This window comes from Piliocolobus tephrosceles, chromosome 7, assembly GCF_002776525.5.
Source record: "Piliocolobus tephrosceles isolate RC106 chromosome 7, ASM277652v3, whole genome shotgun sequence".
Lineage (NCBI taxonomy): Eukaryota > Metazoa > Chordata > Mammalia > Primates > Cercopithecidae > Piliocolobus > Piliocolobus tephrosceles.
The window spans coordinates 126,747,988-126,762,136 of NC_045440.1; the positions used below are offsets into that span (position 1 = coordinate 126,747,988).

At 52.7% G+C, this 14,149-nt stretch overlaps 1 protein-coding gene across 3 annotated transcripts in view; it reads left to right on the top strand.

Annotated features, from left to right (window-relative positions):
- The window catches only part of FAM83A (family with sequence similarity 83 member A), a 35,141-nt gene extending 28,431 nt beyond the window's left edge, over positions 1-6,710 (top strand). Inside the window, exons 5-6 of one of the 3 annotated variants that reach the window (XM_023224481.1) lie at positions 3,755-4,014; positions 6,066-6,710. In XM_023224481.1, the coding sequence (XP_023080249.1) occupies positions 3,755-4,014; positions 6,066-6,145 (340 nt within the window). In that variant the 3' untranslated portion in view covers positions 6,146-6,710. Of the gene's footprint in view, positions 1-3,754; positions 5,389-6,065 lie in introns of those variants that run through there. The other 2 variants (XM_023224486.2, XM_023224472.1) reach the window with 2 other exon arrangements.
- Positions 6,711-14,149: the final 7,439 nt, after the last annotated feature.

Genomic DNA, 14,149 nt, shown 5'->3' on the forward strand with positions numbered 1-14,149 from the left:
GAAGGAAGGAAGGAAGGAAGGAAGGAAGGAAGGAAGGAAGGAAGGAAGGAAGGACATCTTAAAGAAAGTGAAAAATCAGTTACGAACTGGAAGCAGCTATTGAAGATGCACACGCCTGACAGAGATTAGTGCTGAAACTCACAAGGGCACAAGAGCACAGCAGAAAAGTGGGTGGGAGACGTAAGCAGGCATTTCACCAAAGAGGCAACACATGGTTAAAAAACAAAAATAAAAACGAAAACAAAACAAAACAAAAACATGTGGAAAGATGTGCAGCATCATGAGAGATCCGGAAAATGTGAGTTGAAGCTAGAGTGAGTCCTCATTTCACACGTCTCCAACCAGCACAGAAATGAAAAAGACTGACCATACCAAATGGTGGATATCAGGGATCTTTCACACACTGTTGATGGGATTGCAAACTGGGACAATGACTGTGGAAAGATTTTGGCCTTTTCTCCAAAAGCTGAATATTCACCTAGTTTAAAACCCACCAACTGTACTCCTAGGTATATTTCCACAAGAAGCTGGTTCACATGTATGGTAGAAGACATATGAGAATGTTCACGGCAGCGCTGTTCACAACAGAACCCAAATGCTTAGCAGAGGGAGGTGGTGAATGCACCACGAGACAGCCATCAGTGCCATATTACACAACAGTCAAAAATGAAGTACTGCAGGCTGGGCACAGTGGCTCACACCTGTAATCCCAGCGTTTTGGGAGGCCAAGGTGGGTGGATCACTTGAGGTCAGGAGTTCGAGACCAGCCTGGCCAACATGGCGAAACCCCGTCTCTACTAAAAATACAAAAATCAGCCATGGTGGCAGGTGCCTGTAATCCCAGTTACTTGGGAGGCTGAGGCAGAAGAAGCGCTTGAACCCAGGAGGCAGAGGTTGCAGTGAGCCGAGATCATGCCACTGCACCCCAGCCTGGGCAACAAGAGTGAAACTCCATCTCAAAAAAAAAAAAAAAAAAAAAATTAAAAACGCCAAAAGACAAAAAAAATTCTTTAATTATGGAAAAACGAAAGCAAGGGTGCTATAATCACAGGATTCATGACGTGCTAAGTTCTAGTTCAGGGGTCCTGGGAAAGGGATGCAAGGACAGACGCTATGGCTAGATGTGGACTATCCTCAAGATGCTACCTTGGCCAGGTGTGGTGGCTCATGCCTGTAATCCCAGCACTTTGGGAGGCCAAGCAGGGAGGATCACTTGAAGCCGGGAGTTCAAGACCAGTCTGGGCAACATAGCAAGACCCCATCTCTGCCAAAAATTTGTTTTAAGAGAAAACAAGTTTTTAAAACGATGTGACCTTTTTTTTTTTTAGGTAGTGGGTTCATAAGTGCTTACTATATTACTTAAAATCACCAATTAAATAGCTAAATAAGTGAAAATGGGTGATGAATAGACCAATGAGTAGAGTTTGGTCATGAGCCAAAGATGATTAAATGAATGCTATTATGGGCCAAATAACAATAGAAATAAAATGTATTTCTGCTCATGGGCTGTGATCAAAAGTATAAAAGCTAAAGCATGGCCAGGCACAGTGGCTCACACCTGTAATCCCAGCACTTTGGCAGGCTGAGGTAAGTGGATCACGAGGTCAGGAGTTCAAGGCCAGGCTGGCCAATATGGTGAAACCCTGTCTCTACTAAAAATACAAAAATTAGCCAGGCATGGTGGTGGGTATCTGTAATCCCAGCTACTCTAGAGGTTGAGGCAGAGAATTGCTTGAACCCGGGAGGCAGAGGTTGCAGTGAGCTGAGATCATGCCACTGCACTCCAGCCTGGGCGACAGAGCAAGACTCTGTCTCAAAAACAAAAAAAAAGAAAAAAAAAAGCTAAAGCACGAGATGCCCGGGTGTGTAGGTGTGAGGGCGCTCTGGCGCCGGACACAGTGCAATCGGGGACACAGGTGCTGGGGACCTGAGGAGTTGCCAGGACGTCTTTGGACTTGTTCTTTGGACTCGTTCTGTTGAGCAAAGCAGCAGCTGTGTTGCCCCATGTAGCCTGATTTAGACAACACAGGGCGACTGGCTTCTGAGTGTAGCGCAGCCCTTTGTCCCTGCGCTTGCCTCCTGTCCCGTGGCGGGGCTGGCCCTTGGCTCGGCATCAGGCGCTCACCTCTCTGGGGGTGTGGGTGGTTCCCTGCGTGAGGTGAGATTTAAACAAAGCCTCATTGCTGTTCCCAGGATCATCCGAGCCTTATGCGGCCGCGCCCTGCCTCACAGAGCAGGCAACTCCCAACCCCGGGCTGAGGCCAGGCCTTTGGGTGGCAAGACAGGTGGGCTGGGGGCTGGGGGCTGCGACCCCATCCTTGGTGGGCCCGTTTCTGCTCAGCTCTGGCGCTGTCCCGGCTCGGCGACCATCGACCATTCCCCCGACCACGCCTCTCCCCTTGCTTCAAGTTCACCTGTGCAGGAGCCCAGGATCCTCTAGCCTGGTGCTTTTGGGAGATCTATGCTGTTACCAGAGTTTCAAGCATTGCGTGGGGGGGGGGAAGGGTGGGAGTGGGGGGGGGGGGGGGGGGGGGGGAACGAAAGGAGTTTTCCATCGGAAACAGAAAAGATTTTGGGTTAAATCTGGGAATCAGGCCGGGCGCGGTGGCTCACGCCTGTAATCCCGGCACTTCGGGAGGCCGAGGCAGGCGGATCAGGAGGTCAGGAGTTCGAGACCAGCCTAGCCAATATGGTGAACCCCTGCTTCTACTAAAAATACAAAAACTAGCTGGGCGTGGTGGCGGGCGCCCGTAATCCCAGCTATTCGAGTGGTTTAGGCAGGATAATCGTTTGAACCCGGGACGCGGAGGTTGCGGTGGGACTTGATGGTGCCATTGCACTCCAGCCTGGGTGACAGAGGCAAACTCAAAAAAAAAAAAAAAAATCTGGTATACAAAGTATATACAGAGTAATAACTGCCTTAGGCATTTGGTTTTTCCCTAAAACCTGTAAGTGGTGGCCCCAGGCCTCTCCTTGAGGGTGTCTCCCCACCCCCCCATCCCCTCCACCCCGTGTCTCCGGGGACGCACGCGCTCCTCCTCTGCTCATCCCAGCTGGGTCCCTGTGTCTGAAAATGGAGCCGAATCCTCTTTCAGGAATGCTTTAGATTTTCATGAAAACACAGCCCGGCTTCCCAAGAGCAGCTGCCCTTTGCAGGGGCTTTCCCGACCCCTGTGTGGTTAAAGGAGCTGGCGCTCCACATTCCACAGGTGGAGACCAGAAGGCCTTGGCTGCTGGGTGACTCCCCTGAGCGCAGAGTCCGGGAGCCTGGGACTCAGGCCCCTTCTGCCTCCTCAGGGAGCCTCTAAGGGGCTGCAATCTGAGCGCCAGGAGGGAGCCTTGAGGCCAGGGATTCGCTCTGGCATCTTAATTATTCACCTGCAAACACATTCTGGCCCCTGAGCCTCAGTTTTGTCATCTGTAAGAGAGGCGTTGCAATGTCTGCCTCCCAGGGTTTCTGCCTGGATGAAACGAGCCCGCCAGGAGGGGAGGGTGGGCATGGGGGTTGGTCCCCTTCCGTCCCTGCCCCGGGGGTCCCACAACTCCCAGACTGGTCACCCGGGAGGGTATTGGGGCCTGGGCCGGCGAAGCCTCCTATCCGTCCTCCTCCTCCTCCCCTCCTCCTCTTCCCCGTCCCACACCCCCCCCCCCTCCTCTTCCTCCCCCCCCTCCCTCCCCCCCCCCCCTCCTCCGTTTTCCCCCCCCCCCCTCCCCCCCCCCCCCTCCTGCCTCACTGTCTCCTCTTCCCCTCCAGCTTCACCTGGCTCTGCGGACACGTGCACCGGAACATCCTCTCCAAGTTCACAGGCCAGGCGGTGGAGCCGTTTGACGAGGAGTTCCGCCACCTCTACGCCTCCTCCAAGCCCGTGATGGGCCTGAAGTCCCCGCGGCTGGTCGCCCCCGTCCCGACCGGAGCAGCCCCCGCCAATGGTCGCCTCAGCAGCAGCAGCGGCTCTGCCAGTGACCGCACGTCCTCCAACCCCTTCAGCGGCCTCTCGGCTGGCAGCCACCCCCGCACCCGAAGTGTGTCAGCGTCTTCGGGGCCCGGCAGCCCCGGGGTCCCACACCCGCCTCCACCGCCCCGGTTCCAGCCCCACCACGGCCCTTGGGGAGCTCCGAGTCCCCAGGCCCACTTCTCCCCGCGGCCCCACGACGGCCTGCCCGCCGCCGTCTACAGCAACCTGGGGGCCTACAGGCCCACTCGGCTGCAGCTGGAGCAGCTGGGCCTGGTGCCGAGGCTGAGTCCCACCTGGAGGCCCTTCCTGCAGGCCTCCCCTCACTTCTGAAGGTCCCTTCCCCTGCTGCCCTCCGCAGGCCCAGGGCTCGGCACTCCCTGGGGCCCAAAGACCCACTACAAGGTGAGTGGCATTGAGCCACTTCCCTTTGAAAAGAAACTCACAGTCATTGCCATGGTTCAATGTTCCCAGGCCCCAGGCCATCCACTTGCCGGCGCCCACCAGTCCTTGGGTTCCCTGCTCTAGTTTGACCTGTGCAGCACATTCCAGAAGGTTCCAGGGAGGTTGTGGGGCAGCTAGAGGACAAAAGCATGAAAATGGAGCCGCTGTCTTCCAGAGATCATCCAGGCCTTTAATATTAATGGCCCCCTAAACTCTGTAAGAAGCGTGAAATGCAGCCCAAGTTTTACAAATGGGTAATCCGAGGCACTGAGAGGTAGATGGTAGGTTGGTACTTCTGGTTCCCAGTGCCTAGGAATGGTCCACTCCCAAGAGATGCAGGAAAGCAAGACTGAGGAGAAGGTGTGGGAACGTTCTGGATGTTTCGGGAAAGTTGGGCAAACTCCTTCTCCTAGGAAAGGCTAATACTAGGGTAGCCCTGGGCCTGATGAGTTAGGGGTGAGGCCCTGTAACCCGTATCTGTGAGTTGTATGGGGGGCCATCTGAAGCTGTAGCCACCAGGGATGGAGCTAGCTGAGGAGTCTGGGGGGTCCAGTGGGACAAGACAGTTTAGTAGACACAGATGCTTGCTTCAAAGAGCCTTGGGCTGGCCTGGAGGTCCCTGGAGTCTAGGCTGGACCTAGGAGCTTGAGTTGTCAGGGACCAGGACTGCCTCACCGCAGTTCCCAGGCCAGTCTTGAGCAGCAGGGAGGGCTCAGTTGTCCCCAGATCCAGGTGCCTCTGACCAGCCTGGTCACCTCCTGAGGAATAAATGCTGAACCTCACAAACCCCAGCATTCATTCCTTCTCAATTCACAGCGCCCGTCTTTGTTCCTGCGGTGGTACTAGGTCCTAAGGGCACAGCCTAGCTGAGGGCAAATAAATATAGGATGCTTAGAAAGCATAAAGGAGGGGCCAGGCATGGTGGCTCATGCCTGTAATCCCAGAACTTTGGGAGGCCAAGATGGGTGGATTACCTGAGGTCAGGTGGATTACCTGGTCTCGAGACCAGCCTGAACCAATATGGTGATACCCCATCTCTACTAAAAATACAAAAATTAGCTGGGCATAGTGGCATGCACCTGTAGTCCCCCCCTACTCGGGAGGCTGAGACAGGAGAATTGCTTGAACCCAGGAAGTGGAGGTTGCAATGAGCTGAGATTGTGCCACTGCACTCCAGCCTGAGCAACAAAGCACGACTCCATCACAGGGTAAAAAAAAAAAAAAGAGAGAGAGCATAGAGGAGGGGTGGCCAGCCCTGTGGTGAGTGGGATATCAGGGACACTTCCCAGAGAAAGTAACAGTTAACCCTGCACCTTAGGTGTGATAGCGGGGTCAGTGGTATGTGATCCAGGCTGGGCAGCCAGAGGGAAGCAGATGCCAACTCTACATCCTTCTCCTGTTTCTAGGCCCTCTCCTCCTTTGTCAGTTTTTGGCTGGGAAGCTCAGCCTTCGCTGTGGAGGGCCGAGAGCACAGCACTCTTCCTCCTGGTGGCCTCTGACCCCTGATGGCTTGTGGCATCCTCCCCAGTCCCCTCTGCCCATCCATCCTTCTGTTCCCATTCTCCACTGCTCCCAGCATGGTCAGGGGCATCTTGGCTTCCAGTTTCTTTTATTATTATTATTATTATTAATTATTGTATTCCTGTCCTTCACTTTTCTTCTCCTTAGTTCCTGAAAGTAAACAAAACAAAACAAAAACAAAACAACAATGCTTTGGTTCCTGGTGGCTTTCTCAACCCCAGCCCTGACCCTGTGGTTTCACAGCTGACGGCTGAGATGAGGTTAGAATGGCCGGGCCCGGCTGAGCATTCCAAATTGGATTTCACCATCTGCTGAGAAAGTTTCAGGAAGGTAATGCTTGCCAGGTCATAGAAGCCCCCAAGCCCAGCTTTCCAAAGGCCTCAGGCTGTGCCTGTGTCGAGCTCAGTCCTGGGAGATAGGGGAGAACCTGCAGGCAGGAACAAGCCCCCCTACTCCTGACCACCCCCCATCAGCAGTCTCCCCTCCGTGGTCATCTTTATTGGCAAAGATGCAGTTTCTCCTCTCCTGGGCACCTGTAACGTGTGATGTGCTGCCTGCTGGGAGGTTAGGTCGGGGCTGCCCTGGCGAGTGGAGCATGAGCAGAACGGCTGAGGGTCACTTCCGGGCAGAAGCTTTGAGAGCCTGGGTACAGGTTGCCACATAGAAGCAGCTCTCCGGTTGAAGCCCTCCTCTGCCAGCCTGGGGTCCTAAGCGATGAACAGAATCCCCACTCCCACCCACCAACCCGCAATGGATATGTAGTGAGCAAGAAATAAACCTTTGTTGTTTAAGGCGCTGAGATTTGGCGGTTGTTTCTTCCTGCACCATGATCTAGCTTTGCCCGAGTGATACAGCCTCTGAGATCCCCCAACTCCAGGCTGGGCCATTGCTCTGGATTCCCGAGACCCCCCACCACACACACTGTTTCCACCAGAGGATTAGGGGTGGTTTTACACACCTGGCAATTGTGCATCTGAAAGCCAGAACAAGTCTTTATCCAACTTTCAAATCCTACAAAACCAGGTCACGTTCCATCTTTAAGTCTGCTCTGGCTTATGATCACACCTGCACCTCCCTCGCTGGGGCCTCTTGCCACTCTGTGTCACTCTGTATCTTTAAACATACGGAGTCTCTACTACACTGTGAATTTCAACTACAGTGTGAATTTCAACAGCCGCAGCTTAGCATCTCCCATGTGCCAGGCACCATGTCAGCTCCGGGACGCACATCTATCAGCCTCAAAGAATTCCCAGGGCACAGAGAGGACTGGGAGGGACCTGCATGTGAACAGCCACCATGAAGAACATGAGAGAATGAAAGAAATACTGTGATCTTCACGTCCTGAGGTACCTCACCTAGGGTCAAACGCATCCCCCAAACCAGGGACTTAGGATCACAGGACCTGTCTCCAGGACTGTCAGCCAGCACGGACTGAGGTGTGAGCTGCTAATGATCAACCCTGCTCCTCAGAGCCCCTCTCTCCTCGGAACAATCTGTTACCTGCACTTGGTCCTCATCAGATCCTGCTCTCCTGTCTCTCCATCTACATCATAGGAGCCCAGAGACCAAAGGTATCTCTCTGGACCCACAGGATGCCACAACGGTGCCACAGTCCAAGGGCACAGTCAGTCCTCCCTGGTTGAACACTGGTGAGGAGCTTTGCTCCCACAGGGGAGATGAATACTCAGATACCCCGAGACCACCTTCACTGTCTGCCCCTCCAGAATGCAGGGGAGGAAGGGCTGCCCCCATTCACTTAGTCTTCCTGCTAGCCCTGCTGGCCTGTCATGAAATGCCAAAGCACCTTCCAAATATTTCACTTGTCTTTCTTCCTTCCTTCCTTCCTCCCTCCCTCCCTCCCGCCTTCCCTCCTCTTTCTTTCTTTCTTTCTTTCTTTCTTTCTTTCTTTCTTTCTTTCTTTTTCTTTCTTTTTTTATTTTTTCTTTTCCTTTTCTTTCTTCCTTTCTTTTTTTTTTTTCTGAGACAGTGTTGCTCTATTGCCTAGGCTGGAGTGGCGCGATCTCAGCTCACTGCAACCACTGCCTTCCAGGTTCAAGCGATTCTCCTGCCTGAGCCTCCCAAGTAGCTGGGATTACAGGCACCCACCACCACATCAACTAATTTTTGTATTTTTTGTAGAGACAGGGTTTTGCTGTGTTGGCCAGGCTGGTCTCAAACTCCCGACCTCAGGTGATCCACCCACCTCAGCCTCCCAAGGTGCTGGGGTTACAGGCTTGAGCCACCGCGTCCGGCCCAAATATTTCACTTTCTGAACTTGATCCAAGAAGCCGATGGACACAGAGAAACTGTCACTCACTTTCCTAGCTTCCTCCTGAAGATGGTCTGTGTGTTGGAACAACTGTTATTAGAGGACATAAATATCGCAGACACATGTGCAAACAGAAACACAAACTCCTCTTGCTGTTATTCACCATATTTCATTGACCCAGGCATTGCTTCCTAGGGTGCTCCATCCTTCTTTCCTCTGTAGTGTGTGGTGAAGGAGAATATGAAACCATGATGCAGCACACGGAGTGGATGGAGAGGCCCCGGCAGACGGCGGCGGCGGCACGCAGGGGAGGCTGAAGTCCACCATAGCTATGCTTGCCAAGGGCCCCTTCCCCTACTGTCCACTCCCTGAGTCAGGCAAGGATGCTTTCTAGGCTAGTGGCCTTGACTTGAGAAGACACGAAGACACTTTCTAGGCTAGTGGCCTTGACTTGAGAACAGAGATTTCCAGATTCTCCCACTGACATGGTGGTGAGTGAAGAACCGCCAAGCTCGTTGAGCCCTATCTTACCAGCCTCCCTGGAAAATACAAGCAGGACTTTCCCTTGATTTTCAGGAACGTGGAGGAATAAGAAACGCAAACCCTGGAGGTAAGGAAGATGCTACCGACAAAGCACACAAAGCAGCCCAGAGGAAAAGGAGGAGTAAGAAAATCCTCTGAGGAGTAAGAAAATTCCAACAGGGCTTTCCCTGTTTGTGTTTGGAAGGGCAGTGGGTTCCTAGGGCTGCTGGAACATAAACACCACACAATGGGCAGCTTCAACAACAGAAATGTATTCTCTCACAGTTCTGGAGGCTGGATGTCCAAGACCAAGGTGTCCACAGAGCTAGATTCCTCTGTGGTCGCTCTCCTTGGCTCACAGCCTTTCTCCTTTCTTTTGCTGCCCCTTCACGTGGCCATCACTCTGTGTGCCTGCGCCCCTGGGGTCTCCCTGTGTCTCCAATTTCCTTTTCTTATAAGGACACCAGTCAATTGGATTAAGAGTTTAAGGAGCTGTGCACAGATGCCAGGCGGACCTACGATGGTTAATTTCATGTTTCGACTTGGTTATGGAGCATCCAGATATTTGGACAAACATTCTTCTAGATGTTTCTGCGAGGGTGTTTCTGGATGATACTAACACCTGACTTTGTAGATGGAGTAAAACAGATTATCCTTCCTAATCTGGATGGGACTCATGCAGTGGTTTCCCTGCTGAATATCCTATTCCAAATCCTGGATTTGCAATTAAAAAGGGGGTATAGAGTCCTGGAGGTCTGGGCTTGGGGAGGCCAGCCTTGAGTTCCACTTCAAAGGGACCTGCAGTCGTGTATTTCATCAGAGTTATGGCCTACAACGTGCCAGGGGAAAGAGAATAGTGCTGGCACTCAGCTCACATGAAGGTGTCCGGAGCCTCCCTGCCTCTGGGGTTTGCACTGCCCTGATCTGTGGTTTGTTGGACTGAGAGAAAATGATATGGAGCAGCGACAGGGGCCAGGGAAGGTCTGTATGAGGGGAGACATCAGTGCTGAGACCTGGAAGGGAGAAGGAGCCAGCCACACAAAGGCAGGCAAGGCATGCCAGCCAGAGGGCAGAGCCTTGGGGAAGAGCTTGGCTCTGTTCAACCTGGAAAGGGAGCTGCTGAGAGTGACGCCCTTTCCACCAGTATGGATCCCCAAGGGCCTCTTCTTGGGTGTCTTGAGTTCACCTCCACCCTCCAGGTGAGCACTTATACGTGGGGCTCTCCCAGAAAACACATATTGCTTGAAGCTTAAAGGTAGTTTAACATTTAGAAAGTAAAATCAGATTTGCCATTTAAAGCACAGCCCAATACCAGCCATTCCCCTGTTCACAAGTTTTCCACCTGACTACAGCCAAGCTGCTCACCAGGGCATCAATGGGGCCTCGTGATTCAGCGCTGGCTCACCTGCCAGCCCCATTCCCTGCCACCTCCCTTCCTGCCACTCACCTGGCCCACCAACCTCCACTTCCTCTCTGCCTTTGCTCTCCTTATCCCTCAGCTGAGGACTCTGACACGGTACCTTCTCATTCTCCACCAAGCCTGCTGCAAACCTTCCCCTCTCCTGAGGTCCAACTCAGATGTTACCTCCTTCCTGAAGCTTCTTTGAGAGCCCTAACCCTTGTCTGCATGCTGCACTATCCAGGTCTCCCTCCCTCCTACCCCCTCTTAAGTTCCACTTCTGGCCGGGCGTGGTGGCTCACGCCTATAATCCCAGCATTTTTGGGAGGCCGAGGCAGGCGGATCACCTGAGGTCAGGAGTTCGAGACCAGCCTGGCCAACATGGTGAAACCCCATCTCTACTAAAAATACAAAAATTGGCCCGGCGTGGTGGTGGGCGCCTGTAATCCCAGCTACTTGGGAGTCTGAGGCAGGAGAATTGCTTGAACCTGGGAGGCAGAGGTTGCAGTGAGCCGAAACCGCACCATTGCACTCCAGCCTGGGCAACAAGAGCAAAACTCCATCTCAAAAACAAAACAAAACAAAAAAACAGTTCCATTTCTGTGGATGTCCTGAACCTCTAGTAGATGGGAGCTGCCTAAAAGCTGGTGTGGCCTCTGATCGTTGATATTGCCTACAACAATGCTAAATAAAGGTTTACCATTAAGCCAATGAGCAAAAGTATGTCATTTATAAAGAGCCTTCTGAGATACAGTGTTATTCTAAAGCCAAGGTTAAAAGGATTCAAGTGGCCCACATTAGGATTCCTGAGTTGCAAGGATTGGGTTACCTGGTGTGTTGGTTTCCTACTGCTGCTGTAAGAAATGACCACACGCACAGTGGCTTAGAGTAACACAACGTTTTCATCTACAGCTCTCTCATTCCGACTCTCAGACGGGTCTCACTGGGCTCAAATCAAGGTTTCTACAGGGCTGTGCTCTTTCCTGGACACACTATAGGAGAGAATGTTTCCTTGCCTTTTCTACCCAAATTTCTTGGCTCATAGCTCCTTCCTCCATCTTTAAGTTAGTGCCATAGCATCTTTCCGACTCTGATTCTCTCCGCCTCGACCTTCCATTTTTAAAGATCTCAGCGATGACATTGGGCCCACTTGGATAACGCAGGATAATTTCCCTATTTTAGTCAGCTGATTAGCAACCTCAATTCCCCTTTGCCGTGTAACCTAATGTATTCATAGGTTCTGGGGATTAGGATGTGGGCACCTTTGGGAAGAGGACCTTCTTCTGCCGACCACACTCCAGGGTTCTCATGGAGGCCTCAGGCCTTAGAGACCAGGAAGAGCCTGGAATCGGAAGTAGTAAAGCACGCAGGGGTGGTGGCTCATACCTATAATCCCAGCACTTTGGGACGCCAAGGCAGGCAGATCACCTGAGGTCGAGAGTTCAAGACCAGCCTGACCAATGTGGAGAAACTTTGTCTCTACTAAAAATACACAATTAGCCAGGCATGGTGGTGCGTGCTACTTGGGAGGCTGAGACAGAAGAATCACTTGATCCCGGGAGGCTGAGGTTGTGGTGAGCCAAGATCACGCCATTGCACTCCAGCCTGGGCAACAGGAGTAAAACTCTGTCTCAAAAAAAAAAAAAAGAAAAGAAAAGAAAAGAAAAAAGAAAGTAGCAAAGCAGAGAACTGTCCCTCTGGCCCTTTGGGGCATCTCCTTCATTTTGCTTCTCTGCAGAGCTGCCCTGTCTATTCCTCAGTCACCTTGGCAGAACACAGCCACCCCCTGCTTTTGAGCTTGTTAGGGTCAGACCCATGAGAAGAATCATTTCTGAACCTCTGGGAGAGAATCTGACTGGCCAGGTACAGCTTGGGTCAGGTACACCCCCCGACTCCCCCATCAGTTAAGGTCGTTGAGTGCAAACACGATTGCTACGTACTCGCCCCTGTGAAGGAGGGGCCAGTTCCCAGGGAGGGGGCAGGGGTGGTGGTTAGCTCAGAAACTGGGCAGATGCAACACCAAAGCGCGAGGCGATGAAGCCACTCTGTGCGAAGAGGGGAGAAAAGGACAAGGAGGACAAACGCCTTTCCTCTCCCAACTTCTTTAGCAAAATCTCCCGATGGACACATTTTGACTGGGAACACGGAACTGGAGCTGTCACTCTTCGGACTGTTCCTCTGCAGGTTGGGGGGCGGGGGGCATTCTCTTCAGCTCCTGACCCTACAGCACAGGGCCAGGCACGGAGAAAGCGAGCGTGCGTGGATGACCGAGTCCGACTTCACTGCGTGTGCAGCCACACTGGCAGAGTTCTGCGCTCTTCTGCACATCCCTCTCTGTTTGCTTGCTCATTGTTTTGTTGTTTTGATTAAGCCCCTGGAAATCAGGGTGTAAACAGACTACCTAGATTCAAGTTCAAAAGCACTATAAAGCTGCCCTTTAAAACCATCTTTTAGGCCAGGTGCGGTGGCTCACGCCTGTAATCCCAGCACTTTGGGAGGCTGAGGTGGGTGAGCCTCCCAAATCACGAGGATCACGAGGTCAGGAGATCGAGACCATCCTGGCTAACACGGTGAAACCCCGTCTCTACTAAAAATACAAAAAAATTAGCCGGGCGTGGTGGCGGGTGCCTGTAGTCCCAGCTACTCGGGAAGCTGAGGCAGGAGAATGGCGTGAACCCAGGAGGCAGAGCTTGCAGTGAGCCGAGATTGCGCCACTGCACTCCAGCCTGGGTGACAAAGATTTTTTACCCAAGGTTTTCCTAAAAGGAAGCACATTTTTTGGAAACATGGTACTGTGCAGGGGACAGGGCCACCTCTGGCACTGGTAGTGGGGCTCGGTGGGACGGGCTGTGTGCTTGTGGCTTGCCATGCCTCAGACTGCCTCTGCAAGGGCCTGAGCTCCAGGAAGGCAGCAATGGCAGAAGCCACCACATGTCCCCGGAGCTGAGCTCCACCACAGAAGGCAAACCGGAGACAGCACCCTAGAGCTTGTGATCTGGCCAGGAGGAATTATACAATAAATTAATTACAATTCCAATAAGCCCTTTGTTTAAAAAAAAAAAAAAAAGAAAGCACAGGGCATCTAATGACATTTGATGGGGAACGTGAGCCAGTCTGGGGATCGGGAACATCTTGTCTGAGAGTGACCTTTGGGTGGAGATCCATAGGAAGGGGACATTTAAGGCTGGGCTGGGGGATTGCAGGGGAGAATGTTCAAAGTGGAGGTGACTGGATGGGCAAAGGCTTGAGCAAGGGCAAGCTTGAGGAGTCCAAGAACAAGAGAGGAAACCAGGGTGAGTACAGTACCAAGGGGAGCAGAGCGAGCTGGGCTGGAGTGGGTCAGGGCCAGGCCATGTGGGGCCTCACAGGCCTCACAGGCCTCATGAAGGAGAATGATGTGCTGTTTGTTTTCATGAGATGGAGTCTCACACTGTCGCACAGGCTGGAGTGCAGTGGCGTGATCTTGGCTCACTGTAACCTCCGCCTCCCAGGTTCAAGCAATTCTCTGCCTCAGCCTCCAGAGTAACTGGGATTACAGGTGCCTGCCACCACTGCCACCATGCCCAGCTAATTTTTGTGTTTTTAGTAGAGACAGGGTTTCACCATCTTGGCTAGGCTGGTCTTGAACTCCTGACCTCGTGATCCACCCACCTCGGCCTCCCAAAGTGCTGGGATTACAGGCATGAGCCACTGTGCCCAGCCAGGACTGTGAGAATGATCTTTCTAAGATCTCTCTGGCTCCAGTGTGAAGATGGTAGGAGTGTGAGAATATAAAGGACAAAAGATGGCTGGGCGCAGTGGCTCACACCTGTAATCCCAGCACTTTGGGAGACTGGGGCGGGCAGATCACCTGAGTCCAGGAGTTCAAGACCAGCCTGGCCAACATGGCAAAACTCCATCTCTACTACAAACTCAAAAATTAGCTGGGTGGGGTGGCGCAAGCCTGTAATCCCAGCTACTTGGGAGGCTGAGGCACGAGAATCACTTGAACCCGGGAGGGGCAGGTTGTAGGCCAAGATCGTGCCATTGTACTCCAGCCTG